The 25349-nt window shown below is 40.9% G+C and overlaps 1 protein-coding gene across 1 annotated transcript; it reads right to left on the bottom strand.

Annotated features, from left to right (window-relative positions):
* Positions 1 to 2111: 2111 nt before the first annotated feature.
* On the bottom strand, positions 2112 to 7216 carry LOC147635052 (uncharacterized). Its single transcript, XM_086803468.1, has one exon. It carries the CDS (start codon positions 2807 to 2809, stop codon positions 2150 to 2152), a length of 660 nt encoding a protein of 219 aa, XP_086659594.1. The 5' UTR covers positions 2810 to 7216; the 3' UTR covers positions 2112 to 2149.
* Positions 7217 to 25349: the final 18133 nt, after the last annotated feature.

Below are 25349 nucleotides of genomic sequence, written 5' to 3'. Positions count from 1 at the left end.
TGTGCAAGCTTGAGTATGTGTGCAAGTGTGCATATCTATATATGTTGCATGTGTGTCCATGTGTGCGAGTGTGTGTATGTGTGTTTGTATACGTGTGTGCACGTATCATGTGCTTGTGTCTGTGTTATGTGTGTATGCGTGTGTGCACGTATCATGTGCTTGTGTCTGTGTGTATGTGTGTGCGTCGATATACATATAAATCTATTTATATATACATGCTTACATACCTATAGATACACATACATACATAATATATCATGTGCTTGTGTCTGTGTGTATGTGTGTGCGTCGATATACATATAAATCTATTTATATATACATGCTTACATACCTATAGATACACATACATACATAATATATATGTGTGTGTGTGTGTATGTATATCGACGCACACACATGTATGTTCATGCATACACACACACACACACATAACACAGACACAAGCACATGATACGTGTACACACGCATACACACTCACATGTGTGCACGTATCATGTGCTGGTGTCTGTGTGTGCATGAACATACATGTGTGTGCGTCGACATACATATAAATCTATTTATATATACATTTGCTTACATACCTATAGATACATGCACACAGACACCAGCACATGATACGTGCACACATGCGAGTGTGTATGCGTGTGTGCACGTATCATGTGCTTGTGTCTGTGTTATGTGTGTGTGTGTGTGTGTATGCATGAACATACATGTGTGTGCGTCGACATACATATAAATCTATTTATATATACATTTGCTTACATACCTATAGATACACATACATACATAATATATATAAGTGTGTGTATCTATAAGTGTGTGTATCTATAGGTATGTAAGCATGTATACAAAGATTTCATTGAAAGATGTGAGATGAGATCTTCTTAGATTCAAATTCAAATTGCATTGGAAGATGTGAGATCTGGCTCCTCCACGTGGAGGGAGGTGGGGTTGTGGTTAATCTCTCTCAAATATTTCAAAATTTTGATACTTTTTGCTATGTAAGAAAAGCTTAGGAGGAGAATGGAGAAATTTGGGGTGCAAAATAGTAATGGCTCACCTCTGTGAAAAGGACCCCTTCTCTCCTACATTGGCGCCAACATGGCAGGTATCAACAGATTTGGGATAAAATGTACCTATGTAACTTACTCATTCATGATGGGCTTTGCAAGGCTGCCCACTCTCTCCTACATTGGCATGGAGGAAGTACGGATTTGGGAAGATAAATAAATGTACCTTTGTTACTTGCTTAAGAACCACAGCAAAAGTTTCGTCAATAAATGTATGTTTGTGAACTCTATACTATAGACTAGCTTGGAATTTAAGCTCTAAGTCTTCTTCAGATAAGCGTGTGTGCCTCCATGCACAATCATAACAATTGCTTCCCCTAGGATGTAATTAGACTGGTGCCTCTTAGTTGAGTGTCAGCTTTCTATTCAGGAAAGACCTGCAATGCACAGGTGTAGACGCTGATCCATAAACTACTACTATGTGGATATATCCTACATAGTAGCCAATAGATCTGGTTTAACAACATCATGCGGCTGCCTATGGCAGCAATGATTCGATTAGTGTTGGTGAACCAAAAAAATAAATATGTTCCACTCTCTCCAACACGGAGACCAGACCTTCCACAAGCAACTAGCAGATATAATCCACAAGCTAATGATTAAGAGAGGAGGTTGATATTTCAAATGTTTTCAATTCCATAAAAAAAATACGGGTTGTGTACAACTTTACACAACCCTTTAATTTCTTAGTGGTGAAATTGGATTACAGAATGCTTTTTTGTGTGTGGGACATGTTGTTGCTTCTACCAAAAAGGTGCAAATAAAGAAAAGAAGACGACGAAGACGAAGATTGATATCCCAGACATCACATATGCACATACATGCATGAAATACTTACATACACATGGATATGCCCACACGCATATACATGTGCATGGAGGGAATACCTATGCACATGCCACTCCATGACTGCAAAATGTGCAGACCTGGATTAGCATGTCCATGGTGCAGCAAAGCTGTCTTGGCATGCCTTGCTGGCAAAAAGAGATGGAGAGAATCTCCTCTGATCCTTTTTCTGAACCATTTGGCCTCATTCTCCTTGAGTGCAAACTGGGCCGAAAACCCCCATTAAAATTTCCTCAGTTCTCTGCTTCATACTGCCCTTCTGTGGCGAATTGGCCGTACTTGTCATCCATCTTCCTGTTCATCTCCTCTGCAGCATCCTTCTCATTGCTCTCAGCCCTCTCTGTGGCGTCCTGCTGCACCTTTGCAAGCCTCTTCTTCCGCCTGCTTGCCTCCAAGTCCACATAATTGTTGTCAAAGTTGCAGTTATACGCTGCACAAGCAAGAACGAGGACCCCTAATTGGATGCAGAACATGCAGATGAAGAGCACAGCATCAGATTTCTGCAGGGTCCGATTACGAGGGATAATCTTAAGTGGGTTTAGGTACTGCAAGTTGAGGTCTGCGTGGGCAAAGAGCATGAGGAAAGAGGCCCCCTGTCCTATTAGGGAAGAGAAGAGGAGGAAGAGGTGGATGAAGAACTTGGCGGTGTGGTCATAGCTCGAGAGGCAGGCAAAAACAGCGGAGAGCATAGACATGATGGCCACCACGATGAAGCCCCATCCCCACGGAGTCGGAGGCCTGCGGATCTCCAAAGTGAGCACCATAGAAACCACTGCAGCCATGAAAAGAAAGTAGTTGAGCCAGTGTATCAGGCGCACCACCTGCTGGTGGCCTGTGCCTCTCTTCTGGTAAGGAGACAACATAGTCAGCTTCTTCTTGTGCTCTTCCGCCATGGTTTCTTGCACACACCGTAACAATAGAATGGAATACTTATATAAATTCAAATTTCAAAACGGAACGATCCAAACGGTCATCTCAACGGCTCCCCACGTTGCGCGTGCGTACTGTCCAGGGTTGATTTTTGATGGGAGGTATCCCTTCGTGACGTTTTCTATCTTCTTGTATCTTCTTGTATCTATAATATACCGGGGGATGATTTTTCTCCTTGTTGCCAGGTGTCCAATTCTTATGTGCGTCCCCATGCCTTGATGCAGGTCCCCCTACGTGGAAGGCTTAGCACATGCAGGATGTCGCAGGCCGTCATTTGTTAAGGATCCCCGCCGTCTATCAGCTGCTGCTGCCTGCCCGTGAGGAGTTGAGGAGTTCGCATGCCTTCTACGTTAAGGATTTGTACCTCCCCCGCCCTTTGTCAGCCCTCAGGTGTAATTGTGCCATGCACAGTTCAAACTCACCGTTGACGTTGCTGTGCCAATTTGCTTGAAGCTTTGAGGTTCCTACTCTCCTCGCTTCCGTTCGGTTCGCCTATGCTGTTGCTCTCTCTCTCTCTAGAGGATATATCACTAGAGGACCACATATGCCAGCTTTGCCATGAAGAGGTGGAGTCGGAGGAACACTATATATGTCGTTGTACTATCTACTATGAGATCCGAGGGAGGCATCACTGCCTGTTCCGTGAAGGCTTTGGACCTTTGCATCGGATCATGGACTTTGAGGACCAAAGGTGCTTAGGGCTCTTCATACTTGAGCTTAGACGCCACAGAGAGAGCCTATTGAGGGACAGGAGGGCAGTGGGACCAGAGCCGCCTAGACAAAGAGCCCTCACCACGGATTTTTTCAGAGCCAGCACTGTAAAGCCACTAGCCTCTACTCCCCCATCTACAAGCCTACCTGGTAGACCACCCTCCAGAGGAGTCACCCTGGACAGAGCCATTGCCATCTGTAGAGCGAGATGCCCATGACCACGAGGATCGTGTCCACGACTCCCTCACCATTGGCAGATTCGAGCCATCATTGCCCGCCCACCGGAGGAGTTTACCGCACAATTCAGCGGTTCGGCTTTCAGCTCGTAGCTCTCTTAGGATGTTACTATTTTCATTCTTTCTTTCATATTTGTTATGCTGAGACATCATCATCATCAGTTGTACCTTGTTTTGGTCTCATGGGCCATTTCAGCCTTTAGAAGACGTTAATATCTCTCTCTCTCTCTCTCTCTCTCTCTCTCTCTCTCTCTCTCTCTTACATGGAGGCTTAAACCTTTTCTGTGCTTGTGCAGGTGTCGGGCTCTCACTGACGAGCTCTCCCTCACTTACGTGGTCTTCTCTCCCTCGCTTACGTGGTTTCCTCCAGTCTCTGTGCAGGCTCTCTCTCTCTCTCTCTCTCTCTCTCTCTCTCTCTCTCTCTTTGTGTTGCATGGACTACACGTTGCCATAGCAGCCAGATTAAAGATGGCCGCTAAAGGAATTGTGACAGGGCTGCCAAAGTTTAAAGTTGAAGGTATGCAGAAAATATGTGAAGCATGCCAATTTGGAAAGCAAACAAAGCATGTATTTCCACGTGACAAAAATGTGAGCAGAAATGTACTAGATGTTGTGCATTCAGATGTATGGGGTCCTACGAAGACCATGTCTATGGGAGGCTGCAGGTACTATGTGACATTTATTGATGACCACACAAGGAAAGTGTGGGTATACTTCATGAAGGAGAAGAGTGAGGTGTTCACTCATTTTCAGAATTTCAGAGTTATGGTTGAAAAGCAAACAGGGAAATATGTAAAGTGCCTAAGGTTAGATGGAGGGGGAGAGTACTTCTCCAATGAGTTCTCTGATTTTTTGAAGAAGAATGGTATTTGAAGACAGTTTACATGCAAATACACTCCGCTGCAAAATGGAGTTGCTGATGAGCGAAAAAATAGGCACATTGCTGAGATTGCGCAAGCATTGATGGGAGAGAAGAATATGCCGCATAGCTATTGGGTTGAGGTTGTTTCTACAACAGTTTACATCATGAACAGGACTCCAACTACAGCCATACATGATGTAACTCCAGAGGAGAGGTTTACTGGCAGAGAACCTAATTTGTCTCATCTGAAAGTCTTTGGATGCATTGCATGTGTGCATGTGCTAGATAAGCTGAGAACTAAGCTGGGTCCAAAAGCTGAAAAATGTGTGTTTATTGCGTATTCCCTTGAGCAAAAGGGATACAGGTGTTATAACCGTGCTACACGTGAGTTGAGGGTAAGCAGGGATGTTGTTTTTTATGAGATGAGCAGGGATGTTGTTTTTGATGAGCAGCTGGTATGCTGCTGAAAAAGAAGCTGTTGGGACTGATGTGAGTGGAAATGTGGTTGCACAGAATGCAAGTCAGCAATCACAGTCTTTGAGTGGACCAGGAGAGTCCTCATCAAGTGGTTCAGTTTTGATAGACCATGGAGTGGCAGGCTGCGTCATAATACCAGTCTTGCAAATGTGATTAGTACATCACATAAAGGCAAAGAGAAAGTGGTTGAGCCCCTTAGTATGCCTGACATTTCTGCAGGGCATTCTCATGTTGATGGAGAGTCTAGTGGCTCAGAGATGAGCCTTGATGAGGATCTTGGGATACCAGCTATGAGAACACCTGGTGTAAAGAAGGCTATGGAAGCCATGAATGCAAAGCTACGAAGATCTGGGAGAGTGAAGAATCCTGTGCAGAGGTTTACCTATGATGGTTATGTGGCACATCACTATGCATACATGGAAAAAGTTGTACAGGTTGTAGAGCCCACATGCATTGATGAGGCTGTTGGAAATGTGTGTTGGGAGAAAGCTATGGATGAGGAGATGGATGCACTATATGGAAATGAGACTTGGGATTTAGTGCAATTGCCTGAAGGCAAGAAAGCCATTGGATGCAAGTGGGTGTACAAAGTAAAACATAACAGTGATGGAAGCATAAGCAGGTACAAGGCTAGATTGGTAGCCAAAGGATATGCGTAGACATATGGCATTGATTATGAGGAAACTTTTCGCCCAGTTTTGCCAAGATGGCAACAGTGAGAGTTGTGATAGCAGTGGCTATGTCAAAGCAATGGTCTTTGCATCAGATGGATGTAAAGAATGCATTCTTGCATGGGGATTTGCAGGAAGAGGTGTATATGTTGCAGCCACCTGGTTATGAGGATGTGAGTCACCCCGAGCATGTTTGCAGGTTGAAGAAAGCATTGTATGTCTTAAAACAAGTACCAAGAGCATGGTCTGACAAGATTTCTGAATATCTTATCACTATTGGCTTTCATGTAGCCAATGCAGATTTCTCGCTGTATGTGAGACACAGTGATAGAGGGGTTATGCTTGTTGTCATCTATGTAGATGACCTGATCATTACGGGGGACCATGATGCAGAGATCTTTGATGTAAAGATCTTGCTTAGACAGAAGTTTGAGATGAAGGATCTGGGGGAGCTCAAATATTTCTTGGGCATTGAGGTGATTAGGTCACCACACATGGTATTGGATTACTGCAGAGATAGTAGGCTTGGACATGTTGTCCAAGTGTGGTATGACAAGCTATAAGCCTATCTCAGTGCCATTGGATTAGAATGGCAAGTTAAGTATAGATTCAGGAGAGATTTTGGAGGATCCTACTATGTATAGATGCATAGTAGGAAGCTTGATCTACATGATGATCACCAGGCCAGATTTGAGCTATGCGATTGGTGTGAGTCAATTTATGCAGGTTCCTCAGAAGTCGCATTTGGATGCATTGAGACGCATACTGAGGTATGTGAGGTCTACTTTGCATTGTGGACTATTTTATGAAACTGGGACAGAGATATGTGTACATGGGTACACAGATGCTGATTGGACTAGTAGTATCTCAGATAGAAGACCTACTAGTGGCTTCATGTTTTCTTTGGGGTGTGCTACTGTGACTTGGAGCAGCAAGAAGCAGCCTACGGTTTCTCTATCTAGTACACAGAGGCCAAGTACAGAGGTGCTGCTCTGGCATCATGTGAGGTAGCTTGGTTGAGAAAGCTACTTGCAGATTTGGGTCTATCAGTGGGTGGATAGACAAGTTATCATTTTCTGTGACAACATTAGCAATATACAGTTGGCTAGGAACCTAGTTTTTTATGCTCACACGAAGCATATAGAGGTCCACTACCATTTTGTCAGAGAGAAGGTTTTGACAAGAGACGTTGACCTTGTTTATGTCAGCACATAGGATCAGGTCGCTGACATCTTCACCAAAGCATTGGGTACAAAGAAGCTCCGCAGATTCAGGGCTTCTCTTGGTGTACATGAGATGGAGTTGAGCTCGAGGGGGAGTGTTGAGATACAGAGCTCATCTCGTGAGGCGGTGGACACTGTGGTGACCCACTTGGGGGATAGGCCCCACACTTACACCATTGGCATGGTTGGTGAGATCATGGGTGATATGCGGCCAGTGGGATGACAGGCTGTGTGACAGCCATTCTAGAGATTGGCATAGTTATAGCGCCAGCTCATTTAGTTGGGTTCACACTATAGAGAACCCTAGTATGTATTTGGTTGAGTACCTTTTTGTATTGTGTGTACTCTTATCTTTGTATATGATGTGTTGAGTGTTGTGTGAAGAAGAAGAAGATTTTCAGCCTCTCACCTTGTGTGTTCTCTTTTAGGGTTTTGTGAGTGTGTGTGTGCTTGCAAGAGCTCAAGCTCTCTTCTCCCCTACATCCTTTCACATTGGAGAGTACATAATTTTCTGATTTGGCATTTACAAGCCTGTTTAAACACCATTCATCTCAAATGTTGATCCACCGAATGAGTTTTGTAAGGTTCTATCTTTCAGTTTTTTTTTCTTTAAAATTATATCTTGCCATAGCCAATGTTATTGTCTTATATATATTTTTTTAATAGATGGCGGTGAGGAGCATAGGCTTCTAATAAGGAGAGATAATCCAGTCGCTTGAAGATTGTTTTAATAGTTTGCGTACATGTATTTGGTTGTCACCACTACCCTAGGTTGGAATGCTAGATACATATGTATGCCAATTTTGGTGCTTATTCAAAGAAAACTAAGTGTTTTGGGAGATTTGATATTGTGACAAGCATGGTGTGGATATATATATGTAGGTTATTAAGTCAACAACCATGAGGCCCAAAGTGGGCTTTAAATATAAGGCCTTTTTCTTCTCTTCCTACAAGGCTAGAATACTCTTGTCCGTCAGAGACGGGTCATGCCACTAGTCAATATAAAAATGGCCTCAAAAATTTGTTACTAAAAAAACTTGGGCCATGAAATGAAGCTACATGTACTTTAATTCCATTTACTCAAAATTGAGGAAGGTATAACCATGAACTACCTCAAAGCATAACTTTCTCACGGCATTCCATAAAATCGTACATCATAGATCCTCCCTTCCTTTGCATCCTTCCATGTATGGAAGATTCGATCCCATTCAACATTATCTAACATTTGGTTATGTCAATGACACTCTCATTAGATTATCGAGAGTCTTAATTGTTAGCATGGGTCACATCACATTTGGCTATGTCAATGACACTCTCATTAGATTATCGAGAGTCTTAATTGTTAGCATGGGTCACATCACATCCTTTATCATGTTTTCCTTTCTGACATGCCGGGATGACAAGAATTGCTTGCCATAATTACAACATGTTAGGAAAGTTATCATGCTAATCCCTCATCTTGAAGAAGGTTCCCCATGCATCTTGTATAGTAAATCTCTCATAATTTAAATACAAAGCATCAACAAATGTAAGCAACTCTCCGTCACATGACTTTTCATCAATCAACATGAATGAGGTATCCTTGCTTGACAGAAGATGCCGCAAAAGTTTATCAAACCACCGCTTTACATTTCCTTCTCTTGTGGTTTCATCTTGAGCATAATGATAAGGACTGAACAACTTTGCTGCATTAATTAGTGGGAGATGAGGAAAATGAGCATTTAACTCATCCACAAGTGATTGAATATAGTCTTTGGTTAATATGCAATGTAACTCATTGGATCCATCTATAAATGGCCTAGCATTGGTGGCCTCATTGGACTTATCTACCTCGTCTTTCTTTTCTTTCATTTTGGGAATTTGCTTAAAGCATAGGTTATGATGATGCATATCACCATTTTTATCCTTCATTTCTAAATCCAAATGTTGCACATTTTAAGAATGGTATTTTTAAACTCAAGAAGTTTAACTCTGTTAACATATCTGCAAGCATAATGATAAGGACTGAACAACTTTGCTGCATTAATTATTGGGAGATGAGGAAAATGAGCATTTAACTCATCCACAAGTGATTGAATATAGTCTTTGGTTAATATGCAATGTAACTCATTGGATCCATCTATAAATGGCCTAGCATTGGTGGCCTCATTGGACTTATCTACCTCGTCTTTCTTTTCTTTCATTTTGGGAATTTGCTTAAAGCATAGGTTATGATGATGCATATCACCATTTTTATCCTTCATTTCTAAATCCAAATGTTGCACATTTTAAGAATGGTATTTTTAAACTCAAGAAGTTTAACTCTGTTAACATATCTGCAAGCATATGCAAACAAAATTGCACACTAAAAATATTTGCCTTCTCATACCATTAAATGACCTTTTCATCTCTCCATATAGTCAAAATAGCAGGCATCAAACCAACGAGTCTTTTGATAACTTGCCCACATGACAACCATCTTATGCTATGAGTTTGGTGAACATGATGTGCATCAAGTTACATAATATCCAAGAGATCCATCAACTCACTGTTTCTCTTTATTGAATTATTGACCCGAGTATACCCTATTGGTGAGCTTTTCCACAAACATGATCTCATGAATTCTTTTTGAACCATGAGTAAACAGCTAACGCTTTCAAATGTGCAACATAATGCGCTGGTATCAAGCTAGGCACATCCTTCTTCATTAGAGTTACAAACACTTCTTCACATCCTGTCATGACAGAGACACCATTAGTAGACACACCTACCATCTTCTGCTCGTATAGACCTCCTTTACATTAAAACTCTTTTAGAAAGAATTATAAAATGTTATGCGTAGGTATCAAGCTAGGCACATCCTTCTTCATTAGAGTTACAAACCCTTCTTTACATCACATCCTGTCATGGCAGGGCACCATCAATAGCTGCACCTACCATCTTCTGCTTGCATAAACCTCCTTTACATCCTCCTTTACATTCAAACTCTTTCAAATAATTATGAAATGTTATGTCCTTTCCATTTGTAATTTTTGAGAGTCCCAAGAACTTAGAATGCTTTGTTCATAAACCCTTGTATTTCAAATATGAAGCATACACAATGAAATATAGATCTAATCCCTGATCAGTGCTCTCATCAACCAAGGATATTGTTTGCATCTCTAGTAGTTGGATAACTATGATGTAGAGAAAGTGATATCCATCATATTGACTATTATATGAGGAATATTGTATAATTTTTGGCATATTAGGGACCTTCAAAGACATGGCCCAAGAGTACATAAATCTTCATATGTAGTTATAGACAAATCCCTTAAGGCAATGAAATATATGAGCTTCATAGTTGTAGCTATAGACTACATAAATCTTCATATGTAGATATAGACAAATCCCTTTGGGCAATGAAATACATGAGCTTCATAGTTCTAATAATTCGGGCCTTATTTGCACCATCTCTCTCAGCAATATGCATAGCAATGGGTTTAGTTTGTTTGTCCATTTCACATGACCACTTTGCCATTATGGTTTTGTGGCCATCAGAAGTGATATGAGACCTAATGGCATCATACTTAATGGTAACACAACCATTTCCAATTCCCCAAAGACCAGGTATTTTGTAGTGTTGAGAACACACAACTCTCATTTCATGATAGGTTTGTCTTCTCGTAAAATATTCCTTAACTAAGGAAATTTTTCCCTCCACTCTTTATGAAACTTTCTTTTTGGACCCTCTTTGAGAACTACTACCTTCACATGATACTAGATTAACCAAATCAACACCATTCAACTCTAAATCTTCATTACTTTCCTCATTCAAATCGAAGTCTCTTTCTTTGGCTATAATTTCAACATCTACATTTTCTTAAATTTTATAACCACCACCTAATTTATTCTTTTTGGGAGAGCCATGTGAAATTTTATAACCACCCCTAATTTAAACACACGTACTTTATAAGCTAAATGTGTCATAGACACAATGCACTATTGAAAATATATTTAAAAGTTATATGATAAGTTTATAAAGAAAATTAAAATTAGTTCTTTATGACGAGAAAAAATAAAGACATCAGGACATGGATTTACACTTGCTTGTCAAGAAAACTTAGAAATTTTGATTTGCCAATGTTGATGTTGAGAAGAATTCAAACTTTATTCATGGATGAAAACATACAAGTTAGATGTCCTTTCAAAGATATTTGAGCACTTGCAGTAAGAATCATTCATTGATGGTGGGGAGCAACATGAGATTATGAAAAGAGAACTGAAAGGTATTATTATATGTGTGTAAAATAAACTATACTCACACAACAGATACTAGAAATTTGGACGAGGAGTGAAATAGATTGTGAGTGAGCACTGAGAGTTGAGTTTAAAAAGCGTAAAGGCTCAAGCGACTGGTCAACTATAGGTTACTATTGAGTTGTAACTTGTGACTATGGGAAACTTAGCAATCAATAAAGAACATCTTGTTTTTATAAGCTGCTCTACTGCTGCCATCTAGACTCTAAGTACTCTTAGAGCAAATAGCCTTCGCACATGAAGCGAAGGCGACTGACTCGATGTGACGAAATATATTAAAAAAACTAGTATAGGATATATTTTAATTGAATTCAGCGGACCACCACCTTGCACACTGATCGGACAAACTTTACTTATTGCTCAAGAGTTCAATGAGAACAACCGATTCACAGCCTCCAATCACAAGTTGCCACATATATAAGGCCATCCAAGGGGTGTTTCTCTTCATTCTCTTCGTGGTTGGTCAGACTTTCATGTGTGAGATCCATCCAATGACATCCGGTCGGCGACATCCGGTCGGCGACATCCGTCAAGTTCTTTGCCACTGATCGAAATTTTTGGAGATCATGTGTAAGATACCACTTCGTTCGGTGAGGTCCGATCGGTCACTCTTTTGCCAGAAGGAGCCCATTGGTCGGAGACATGTGCGTAGGCTAAGAGGGAGTTTCATTTTGTAGATGTCCAGGGTGGTCGATGCTTGAGGTCTATGCAGATGGCGATGGCATAAGATCATTCTATTTGAGGATATTGCCTTTATCGAGGAGGTAAAAATCTACTTCTCTTAGCTATGCTTGTTGCTCATTCAAACTTTTTTCACCTTCACTTTCTGAGTGTTCAAAGAGAAGGGCTTGCTAGGGAATTGGGGGCTCACGCGAGGGATCTTATTCTTTTGTAACTATATTAACGATGTCTATGGGAAGCCTAAGTTTCTTTATCCATCTGTGGGTGGCATCCTTGTTGTTTCTTCTCTCATGGGAGGGTGGTCATGAAAGTTTGGTAGGTCGTGGTGGTGGAAATCCACCTGGATTGGTTGTTGCTTTGGGGTTTTGACTTCTTGAGCTCCTGTGCTAGTTCCCTATCCTTGATCTACCATCTTCTTTTGCTCTTTGATTGCTTTGTTCTGTGGATCACCTTTGGTCCACCAAATTATTGACCTTTGTCGTCGTGACCTTTCTTTGACTCTTTCTCCTTGCCTTGTTGGCTGTGTGCACACTTGTCTATTCCTAAATCTCAAGCCTTGTCTTGGCTATCATCCTTTTGTGGATTTCTCTTATCCTTTTGTAGCTTTTCTTTATCTTTCTTATCATCTTCAAGCTTCTAGTAGTTGTTGGATATGATAATTCAACTATGAAGATTGATCAAAACATACTCAAGGTGGATCAAAGCTTGTACAAAACATCATGAATATGAGGGACAAAAACTGGTATATGCAGAAAATTGCTTTGAGATTAACACAAGAAGACACTAATTATGATTAGGCATGAACCAAACTTACATAATCACTTGATCACGACTTGTATCTTATTTAGATACTCCTCTACCCTATTTTTAGTTGCATGAGTTGCATGAACAATATGCACCAACCATTTGTAGGCTTTACACCAACCACAACCACACATTAAATTGGACTAAGGAGTTGGGATTACATTTATCCAACAATCCCCCCTTAAGACCAACTTCTTACAAGAACATGAACAAATCTAATATACCTCCTTGACACAATGAGTAAGAGTCCCCCCTTAACAACAACATAGGGTGGTGTACTCTCCTCTACAACTCGTCAAGTTGGAACAACATAAGTCTTGACTCAACCACATACATGACATAATTTAAAAAGCATAATCATCATCTACATCTTTTATACTAAGACTAGAACAAAGATTTGTTTCTTCTTGTTGGTTGACTTCTTCAACCACATGTGCCTTTGCTAGCTTTTAATCTTTTTGGTAGCACTTTGAGGATGGATGATTTGTCTTTCCACAATACTCACAAGGATGTTTGGAGAAATAATCCTTAGTAAGATGATTTGTACGACCACAAATAGTACACTTCTTCTTTGCCGTCACATCCTTTGTAATCTTCTTGTCTTCTTCCTGCAAAGAGTTTATGATACTTTCCAAGGAAGGGACTGGCTCCTTCTCTTTAAGTACCGTCACAATTTGCCTAAAGCTTGAAGGTAAGCTTTTAAGCAAAATAGCAATAGCATCTTCTTCAGGAATAGGAGACTTAAGATAAACCAATTGTGTCATTAAGCTCTTCAACTTGTTAATCACAGCTGTTAAATTTTCATTACTCTCCATGGTTAGATCAAAGAGTTGCATCTTGAAACTGATCTTGGAATGCTTTGCCTTTGCACCAAAAGTACGTTTGTAATTCCCAAGCTTCCATAGCCGACTCAACATTATCATTATAATGAATAAAATCATCTTCTAAAGCAGTAATGATAATACCAAGTGCTTGCTCATCTTTTGCTTGAAGTGCAGCCATTGTAGCTCTTGTAACCAGCAGAAATACCTGCTTCATCATCAGAAAGTGGCTTGACCATACTCCACAGATTTTTCTTCATGAGATAGCCCTTCACCTTGATTTGCCAGGTATGAAACCCAGTTCCGTTGAATTTGTCGAGGAATTTGGAGCTCATGATGTTGAAATATGATGCTTGATGTTGATAACTTGCTCATATAGATGATTTAAGCCGAAATAATAATAATATCATCAAGATAGACCAAAATAATAATCACCATGTTGTTGGAGCAAAATAGGCAGAAAACAGGCGATTGGAAAAATGATGCGTACAGCAGCTCCAGTGAACCAAATACTTCAAGATTTGGTATGCTGAATCCTCACATGATAGCCTTGAAGCACCTAAAAGGAATTAGGCTAATTCATAGAGACAACGCCGAATGAAGTCGATTAGCAGAAAACAGACTGGCGATGACGAATTCGCGAAGATGCAACAAAATTGACCTGTAAGCTGCATTTTAGGGCATGCGTGGGAGAAAAGCAATAAGCCTACATCAAAATATTTCATATAATCACCTTAGATGCAAGCATGAAGGCAATCTACAGCATATGGTTCAAACAGAGAAAAACTAGCTATGGTGATTAAGAGATTGATTAGGGTTTTTGCTAATAAACTAAACCTAATTGGGTCATGCTCTGATACCAAATGTTGGATATGATAATTCAACTATGAAGATTGATCAAAACATACTCAAGGTGGATCAAAGCTTGTACAAAACATCATGAATATGAGGAACAAAAACTGGTATATGCAAAAAATTACTTTGAGATTAACACAAGAAGACACTAATTATGATTAGGCATGAACCAAACTTACATAATCACTTGATCACGACTTGTATCTTATTTAGAGACTCCTCTACTCTATTTTTAGTTGCATGAACAATATGCACCAACCATTTGTAGGTTTTACACCAACCACACTGACCACTAGCCTAACAACCACACATTAAATTGGACTAAGGAGTTGGGATTACATTTATCCAACAGTAGTTCTGCTTGTCCTCATTATCCTCTAAACTATCAAACTCATCATGGTGCCTTTTGTGCTTTCCTTGATGTTCTATTTCATCTAGGATGTTCTCTAGTTCCCCATGATTCCTCGTGCATGATGAGTGTGGATACGCCAGATGTTCGGTACCAAAAAAGAATGCTCATTTTTCTAGTTGCAAGTTTAGTTGTCGATGGAATCTTCTCATGTATAGTAAAAGAAACTTTTTTGGATGTGGTAGGCAGGGCAATCTAGTAGGATTCAATTTTTTAGCATTTACTTCTAAAGTCTTTCCTTGACCTTTGAACCACATCAAGTTAGCTTGGTAGGTTTCGATATTAAGGGGTACTCTGACTTATTTGTGACATGGGGTGCACCTCTATTTGTATAAGTCTAAAAATTTTGTAGGGTGAGGGTGCCTTGTTCAAAATAGCATCATCAAAATGTACACCTCGAGCCTTTGAGGGACTTGCCTGCATAGCTTAGAAAAATGTAATAGTGTTAGGGGCTCGTACAATGACATGCCTTGGTAAATGAAGGTGAGGCCCAGCGTATATCTGATTAGCTTTAACCTCTAATGTGGGGACCCTCACTATCACACACAACAGTTCTAGCAGCATTAAGGCCAAGTCTCTTAAGACCATACCTCTCCTCTTGGCTATCTATAAGAGTGCTAAGTAGCTAGCTTTGTCGTCCTTAGATCACTAGCTTGGTTAGTTGTGTGCTCGCATAGAGATTTCCAACATTCCCATACTGATGTAACTTGTTTGTTTTCATAGTTTGACAAGAACCTCCTAACTTTGGCTCCTCCCACGAAGAGGATGAGGCTTCATAATTTGGATGAGTAGCTTTGATATGGCTCTGTATCCCTTTATGCTTATTGTCACATGCCTCCACCACCTCATCAGGCCCAACTCATTTGTGATAAACTTCTACTTCTTTTGAGTTAGCTTCTCACACTGTTTCCCCCCTCATGTGTTCTCTTTGTGTCACTCTTCGAGTTAGTAGGCATTAGGGCTAAAAACGTTTAAAAAAAGACCATGTAAGGATTGGATTAACTTTCTTAACTATCGAGCCTGATGAGGTGGTGGTGGAGGCATGTGACAAGGTTTCAATAAGCATAAAGGGATATAGAGCCATATCAAAGCTACTCATCCAAAGTATGAAGCCTCATCATCTTCATGTGTTTGGCTTACCTTGACCACATACCATAGCAATAGCATGACACCAACAAAATTTGGCTATTCTAAGGTCCATAGGTGAATACAAACATATTGACGGTTTAGAGAAGCAAAAAAAAAAGCAATCAATATTCAACTATGACATATATAATAACATATTTATAGATGTTAGAAGGGTCCAATCAGCCATGGTGAAGTTCTATTAGTACACATTAGAGGACTGTGAGGGTAATCTTATTTTTGTTATCAAGCTTGATGAGGCACAAATTCTCAAACATCAAAAAATGAAAAGAATCAATATAGGGCTGATGAACAAAGCATTAAATTATGCCCAAGGTAAGGAAGATTAGCCATTACATAGCGCTGATGAACAAAGCTTTAAATTATGCCCAAGGTAAGGAAGATTAGCCATTACATAGCGCACAATCCAAGATGGAACTATGATACCTAGGGAAAATTGTAGTACCAGATGAGAGTCATGATACTCTCAAATGGTTGTTTTGGCACACAGAAATTCCAAGCGTCATTGATGCTCAGAATAAAGGAGATATGCTTTTGGTTGATGGGGTAGGAAACTTTACAGTTGAGTGGCACATGAGTGCCAACTTGAAAGCATTGAAGTGCATGTATGTGGGGTGTAGCGGTCCTAGATGTGCAAACCCATGCCTCTATTGCATGGCAGGAATGAATAGTCTGGATTGGTACAACCCTACAATGGATTGTTCATCCAGAGACAAGAAAAAGCAAGTAACTGGTGATAGAGACCAGAACAAGGCTAAAGGAAAATTAAAGACCAGGAGCAAGGGAAAGTCAACAAAAATAGCCGAATTCAAGGATGAACCATGTATTGTGCCTGAGGATCCCATACTTCCTATATAGCTAGAGAGAGTTCACATTTGTAGTTTACATATAGAAATTAGAATACTGGATAAGCTATTAAAGCTTCATCTTGACTATGCTCATTCCGTTTTGCCCCATCAAAGCTATTAGATGCGTGTTTAGAGCAATGTGAGATTTTACTCTCTAACATGGGCTTTCATGGTGGACATGTGCAACTTAAAAAGGATGACAAGAAATCAGGTACCATTGGTGATGTTCTAGCAGATGTGTCAATGGGAGGAGCCAAAGCTAGGAGGTTCTTGTCAAACTATGAAAACAAACAAGTTACATCAGTATGGGAATGTTGGAAATCTCTATGCGAGTACACAACTAACCAAGCTAGTGATCCAAGGATGACAAAGCTTTGGATAGAGCTTGATAATTTTATAAAACTCTCTATACCTTAATAGCTGTTGGCATTGATAGTCTCCAAGTGCATGGGTATTCAAATCAGGACTTTGCATACAGCACATAACACAAAAAATACCCTACCATCGATGCCCACAACCTTGGTGCATAACCAAAAATACATATAGCTTCCTCCTCCTCTATCAGCATAATCTTTTCTGCAGTGTGCTGTATCCTTTCATATCCTAAGTATGTTGACAAAACCTTTAAGGCCATCAATGGAATGTGTGGATCATCTGAATATTTTGCATGGTAAATGATCAGCATGCTTTGAGGTATCCTTGAAATATAGTGGATGAGGGCTGAGTCTTTGCCAACAAAAAATCATTTACCTCCACCTCCATCTGCTATCTCAAGCTATAAACAAAGAAGAAATTTACTTTACAACAATAAAAATCTTAAAAAAAATGTTATGTTTATTCATATAAATACCTTTTTGTTATCATCAACAAAGAGGAGAGTTGGGATTTTCACCTTGTTGGAAAGATAAGGGAAGAAGGGGAAGCATCACCGTGAGCTCAAAGGAGGACAAGAATTACCATAGCATAACATGGAAAGACAACACAAGGGTAGTGATTTGGAGTCAAAAGATCCACGATATCATGTTGTCTTTCCTAGTCTAGCAGATGGGGAATCTCACAAACATGGAGCAACTCAAGGGGCTGAGGGGCAGGTAGGGTGCTGGGGTAGCTCAGGGGGCTAGGTAAAGGCCAAGGGAAGAAGAGAGACTCGCAAACAGGCGTAGGGTGCTCGGGCAGTTTGAAGGTTAAAAATAATAATTTAATTAACATGCTATTTATAAGCATGTGAGAATAGTATGGATGCCACGTGGCCACACCACCCGTCCACATGTGGGAGGCTACGTGTGAAGCCACATGGCCTCGTGCAATCACACGTTGTCGTGACGTGTGCGGCTTGGCTGGGAACATGCTGGGTGTCTGGCTGTGAGAGCTAGCACTCTGGATCTCGAGGGAACATGGGAGAACAGGCCGCTAGCAAAGATGGGCCTCCCTCAATTCACCGGCAGACTGGAGCACACACACTTACAAACACACACACACACACTCTCTCTCTCTCTGATTCACTCAGCACACACACATACAAACACACACACACACTCTCTCTCTCTCTCTCTCTGATTCACTTAGCACACACACATAGGGGAACAAGGTCCCTTTTACATAGGCCAAGCAGCCGATAAGCAAATATAATGAAGGGAGAAGAGAGAGAACAGATGCACATTATAAATCATTATCACTTAATCACAACAAACTATTCATAAGCATCTTTGATGGCATCATAATACAATCCTGGTTTTTTAGATGGGCAAAGCCTCCATCGACATGTTCGCCTCCTTCCGGTTTGATGACCCCTCCGCCGTTCTCTACATCCTTGTGTTGTTCCCCCCCCCAGCGGGTGTGGTGGCTTGCTTTCCTTTTTTTAAATTTTTGAGAGAGATCGATGATGTTGACTTTCCCTTTTTCTCAAAAGAGTAGGTCCATGAGGAAGAGGTACTTACTTTTTCTGAAAAGGGAGTGTCTTCTGCAGTATGCCATCTGTTGCATGACCCTCCAACTGTCAAGCTGCTTGAACTTTCTTCTAGACCACATTGTCGGGTACAATCCACAGCCCGGGTTCCCTCATAATCCTCGATCTCAGCTTCCATCAGGCAACATGAAAAGTGCCCCTCGTGCTTCACTCCACTAATTTCAAAATTTTCTAAGTGTTGGAGCCCCTGGCAAATCTGACCAAACTAGAGGCTCCATATCTCATTCCCCGCACATCCAAATAAAATTCCAAGTACATAGCCCTGTAGCCCATATCCCTGACTACGTCTTGACACCCGGGTCTCACTATAGCATGTTCTCCATGCGCACACAAAATCCACATCAAGCTGACCATTTATCATCTGCAACTGCTCTGGATGAAAAGTATCCACATTCGAGGCTAAAAATATCTCAAACCATAGCTCCTTTGCAAAAACTTCCTTCTGCAAAGTTGTTCCCAATATGTTTGACTACATTTCTCCAGTTCGTAGCATCTTCATCAGGCACTCCCTGCTCCAGATATTTTGCCTCCAAAATGGCTCCCTGTCCTCCTCTATTACCCACACAGGCTTGTATTTTAAAGCATATACACACATGTACTTCACTGTTTTCATGTCCACGCATCTCAATACATTTAAAATAGTCTCTGAGCATGCTTTCATTGCATGGACGTGCCACAGCACGACATCCACCCCCTCTAAACCTGCACATCCTCTAGTATGTGCCACACAGTTGCACCCCTGATGGGCAGCTTGCTGCCCCCAACACAAATTTTATCTTCCCTTCCCATTTTGTGGGCAAGAAGCTCATGTACATCTTGTATAACACTGCACTGACCATGCCACACCTCTTGCCCAACTATTTTAAAGATACCTTCATGGTGATTAATTTTTCCAAACTGCCCTCTACACCCATATAACCACCACTGCCTTGGCATACCCATATTTTGAATTTTAGGGATGAATATCCCTTCCAATGGAGTCCTCCAAGATTCATGCTCAGTTTGCCCAGCACTTATATTGATACCCCCATAGTTGTATGCATTTGATTGCCCAAATTCACCCTGATAAGGCTCTGTGAGTGACCACACTTTGCATACCCTGCATGCTTTCATCTGATATCTCTTGATAGCTTTCTACAGATGGGCTTATAATTACGGGTTCATCACCCAAGTACCTTTGAACCTGTATGTCTACAGATTCGATTTCCCCTTCAATATCATCATCATAAATAGGCTTCCCAGCTCGAGATTGTTGCTCACAAATGTGGTTGCAAGATAACCCTGATACTGATGCCATTGCATCACCCTCCTCATCTTTGGAACACCCGGTTAGCATTCCAAGATAACCCAAATCTAAAGAACCTTGACAACCAGCTTCAGACACAACATCACTATTGGAATCATCCATATCACTCACCCCTTCTAAATCAATCACACATACCTGTTGCCCGTCCTGTAGTACATCATTATTCTCATATGCATAGTCGTGTTCACCCTCCATTAAATCCTGTTCTTTAATTAAGAAGGTAGGTGGTCCCTCACCTTCAAGATGAGAATCTTGACCCTCAATCTCCTTATAAAGACTTTGCTTCTCATCATGCTTATACACATCACCCTGTAGGCAATCTTCATGCATTTCCACATCCCTTTGTGTTCCGTTTGCAGCTAGGCTTCTTATTGAACCATCTTGATGCTGCAAAGGCTGACCTTGTATGCCCTCTGAATAGATATCCTCATCGGAAAAGCCAACTTCATTATTTGGCTCATATGCATCACATCCAGATATGAAAGCAGTAATAATAGCATCATCATCTTGTTCTGGATCTTCAAGCTCTGCATTCATGCTTTCAGCAAGAATCATCGGTTCTTGCAGCTCTTCACATATGATTTGACACCTGGGGAATAGCCTTTGTACAAGCTTTTTCATCAGAGAATCTTCAAGCTCAGGCAGCTTACATGCTTCACAACCCAAGAGGAAACTATTGGCCATATCCTCTTCCTCTTGAATTAAGTCTTCAACACCTGCCTTAAAGCTTTCTGAAACAAATTCATACTTATGCATAGGCATACATACCTCATGTGGTTTGATCATAGAATCCTGCACGACTGCACCCATAAAGAAGGAAGATAAATCATACCCACAGAGTTCATCCACTGCATCATCTTCAGGCTGCAGCAAAGCATCCCTTTTGGCACTGTGAAGGCCTTGCTGCACACTTCTGGCTTCTTGCGATCCCAATTTAGCATAAACAATCTCCATAATCTCTGCATCAGTCTTGAATAACAATTGCTTATCCTCTTTAAGACATACATCCAGAACTGCATCTATATTGGCCCGAGTCGTTGTCAGAGCACAGTTTACATTACACTTCATGCTATCACCTTTTGAAGCTGCAGCAGCTAGCTTTGGCAGACTCTCAGGGATGGCAGAAGTAGGAACCGCAGTATTCACTACCATCTTATCCCTTCGACGCTGCCTTTTAGCCAATAAAGAAATTGCATTTTCAACTTCACTCCATTCAGTCTTTAAACCCGACTCTGTATCCTTATCTTCAAGCAGTATTTCTAACTTTTCTTGAAGATCTTTTCCTGCGGCTTGCAGAAACAATTCTGTCTTTTCTGTGTGCAAGATTGCACGCTCAATCTGTGACAATTGTGCATATCGCTTTTCAAACTCCCTTAGCAATTCCGTAGCAGAAATTTCATCCTTGGGTTTCATAATCCAATGCAGGAATGTTCGCTTTGTAGCCCTCTCCGAATCCTCCATGAAATAGTCATTTTTAAGGGCTTGTTTGAACTCTTCCCAGATTCTTCCATGTGTTGCTCGAATCGCTGCTATATGCCATTGGAGTTCTGGGACCACAGCTAGCCTAAAATTTTCAATCATTTCAGCCTCGGGCACGCAATTCAGCTCCATTTCTTTCTCATATTCATGAAGAAACCTTGTGATGTCATTCCCATGGAATTGGTTCATCTTGTTGACAACATACTGAAGTGCTTTTGTCGTCGAGAATTGCCTTCTTTCCGCCGCTTGTTGTTGTTGCATGTAGACTGCAAATGCTTGAAACATCTGCATAGTATTTAGGTCTACATGAAACCCATACTGCTCTTGATATTCCGCCATGATTTCACCTTTTCGAGATTGTTGAGAAGTTGCTCTCCCCCAGCAGTTTCACGTCGAGAAGTTGCTCTCCCCCAGCAGTTTCACGTCGGGTTCACCAGATCTGTCGTGACGACGTGGGCGGCTTGGCTGGGAACATGCTGGGTGTCTGGCTGTGAGAGCTAGCACTCTGGATCTCGAGGGAACATGGGAGAACAGGCTGCTAGCAAAGATGGGCCTCCCTCAATTCACCGGTAGACTGGAGCACACACACAAACACACACACACACACACTCTCTCTCTCTCTCTCATTCACTCAGCACACACACATAGGGGAACAAGGTCCCTTTTTTCCCATAGGCCAAGCAGCCGATAAGCAAATATAATGAAGGGAGAAGAGAGAGAACAGATGCACATTATAAATCATTATCACTTAATCACAACAAACTATTCATAAGCATCTTTTATAGCATCATAATACAATCCTGGCTTTTTAGATGGGCAAAGCCTCCATCGACATGTTCGCCTCCTTCCGGTTTCTTCCCATTGAGCCGTTCTCTACGTCCTTCTGTTGTTCCCCCCGCTTCCCCCCCCAGCCTTGCTTTCCTTTTTTTAAATTTTTGAGAGAGATCGATGATGTTGACTTTCCCTTTTTCTCAAAAGAGTAGGTCCATGAGGAAGAGGTACTTACTTTTTCTGAAAAGGGAGTGTCTTCTGCAGTATGCCATCTGTTGCATGAACCTCCAACTGTCAAGCCGCTTGAACTTTCTTCTAGACCACATTGTCGGGTACAATCCACAGCCCGGGTTCCCTCATAATCCTCGATCTCAGCTTCCATCAGGCAACATGAAAAGTGCCCCTTGTGCTTCACTCCACTAATTTCAAAATTTTCTAAGTGCCCCTGGCAAATCTGACCAAACTAGAGGCTCCATATCTCATTCCCCGCACATCCAAATAAAAATCCAAGTACATAGCCCTGTAGCCCATATCCCTGACTACGTCTTGACACCCGGGTCTCACTATAGCATGTTCTCCATGCACACACAAAATCCACATCAAGCTGACCATTTATCATCTGCAAACTGCTCCGGATGAAAAGTATCCACATTCGAGGCTAAAAATATCTCAAACCATAGCTCCTTTGCAAAAACTTCCTTCTGCAAAGTTGTTCCCAATATGTTTGACTACATTTCTCCAGTTCGTAGCATCTTCATCAGGCACTCCCTGCTCTAGATATTTTGCCTCCAAAATGGCTCCCTGTCCTCCTCTATTACCCACACAGGCTTGTATTTTAAAGCATATACACACATGTACTTCACTGTTTTCATGTCCACGCATCTCAATCCATTTAAAATAGTCTCTGAGCATGCTTTCATTGCATGGACGTGCCACAACACGACAACGTGTGAGTTGCACGTGTGCATTAATAATCACACGTTTCATTTTCTGTATGCCATGTGGCAAGCTCAAGGTCATCTATAAATATATTTGGCGGGATATTATTATTATTTATTTTTTTACATGCGTGAACAGGTGTCGCCAGCTCCTCCTCTTGGTCCCTAGCTCCTCCTGTTGATCCCCAGCTCCTCCTCTTGGTCCCTAGCTCCTCCTCCTTATCTTTACCCGAGATCCTCCTCTTGATCTTATCTTTACCCCAGAGTCAGTGGTGTTCAGCTAAGCATAAAGGTGCATTGGAATAACGGCGCGATAATCAAACATCAGAGTCGTAGGAATTTGATATGTGCACCATTCTTCCACAAGCATAGAGGTGTGATAATTCTGATCAAATTCTCAACTATGATGTGTTTAATTTAGATAATTTGCATAATTAGCTTCCCTTTTGCTAAAAAAATTAGGATAAAATGTGTATCTGCTTCTGGTTTTGCCACTATAAGAATGTAGAAAAAAATGTTGGGATTTTCTTCATGTTTTGGCTATACCATCTGCCTACAAGTACTTGTTTTTTTAACTTGCATCAGTACTTGTTTTGCCTTTCTTGAAATAAGTTGTGATACTCTACTTTTCATTTTTTTAAATACACTAGCCTAAAAAGACAAGGAATGGAGAGTGCGCTGCCCTTGCCTTTGTCTGCCCCCCTGAGAGCTGCCCCAGCAACCTGCCTGCCCCTCAACCCCTTGAGCTCGTCAATGTTTGTGAGATTTCCCATTTGCTAGAATAGGAAAGACAATGTGATATTATGGATCTTTTAACCCCGGATCGCTACCCTCACATTGTCTTTTCATGTTATGCTATGCTCATGCTAGTCCTCCTCTGAGCTAATGGTGATGCTTCCCCTTCTTCCCTTGTCTTAACCCCGATGTATAGCCATACTTGTTCTGTCTTTATGTTAAAAAGGTGCAAAGCTACCCTAACAACCTGCTTAGGGGGGCATCTAGTCAAGAGTGTTTCAAAATGGGAGGCTTTCGCGGGGAGGGTAAGATTTGAAGTAAGCAACGTATGTATGAGTGAAATGGCATCCACTTGTTTAAGAACAATTAAGCAAAGATGGAGCGATTAGGATGATTTGGTGACACAAGTTATCCTATATTGTGCTGTCTTTCCATTGTTGCTTTAGCATCCCACACTAATCCACACAACCTGTTTTTAGGCCGTTGAATTTTGTGTAAAATTCTCTATTTTCCTAGAGTGGCCTCCATAAATTGCATGTACATATGTTTTTTTGTATTGTATCATGTTCCACCATATCTGTATGATGGAAATTCTCTATTCTCCCAGAGTGGTCTCCATAAAATTCTCTATTCTCCTAGAGTGGTCTCTCCATAAATTGCATGTACATATGATATATAGTATATGTCCTTTTCCTAGAGTGGTCTCCATAAATTGCATGTACATATGATATATAGTATATGTCCTTTTCCACCATATCTGTATCCAAATGACTATTCTTTTGGGGAGAGAGAGATATACATAAAAAGCATCCTAATTAAGCATAAAAACTAACTTTTTGTGATTAATAATCATTAGAATTCTTATAGAGAGCTTGATTTGCATTGAAAACAATTTATTTGAAACTTCTCAAGATTGAGAGGGGTTGAAAAGTGAAATCATTGAGAATATAATAAAAAACCATGAGATTACTTCTTACCTCTCCTGATTTGGCTTGCTTCTTTATCTTAGAAGGAAGCCCCCAACCAATCAATTGGTTTAGTATGTTGAGAAGAAAGCTCCAAGAATTGTTGAAGAGAGAGAGAGAAGCTCCAATCTCTCCAAAAGTAGAGGATTTTTAAGGGATAATAGAAAATATCATTATTTTAATATAATACTGGCATTTTTTTACAAAAGACTAAGGATCTATTTATAGGCGAGGGAGGCCACTAACCAAGTACAACTAGGTTCTAGAATTTTCCAGGTTCAGTTTGGCTCAATTTGGACAAGATTTGGATCAGTTTGGCTC

This window comes from Cibotium barometz, chromosome 10 (genome assembly GCF_041138505.1).
Source record: "Cibotium barometz isolate CiBa-2024 chromosome 10, ASM4113850v1, whole genome shotgun sequence".
NCBI classification, from domain to species: domain Eukaryota; kingdom Viridiplantae; phylum Streptophyta; class Polypodiopsida; order Cyatheales; family Cibotiaceae; genus Cibotium; species Cibotium barometz.
The sequence above is the reverse complement of the archived record's forward strand: the minus strand, read 5'-3'. Positions and strand labels throughout refer to the sequence as shown.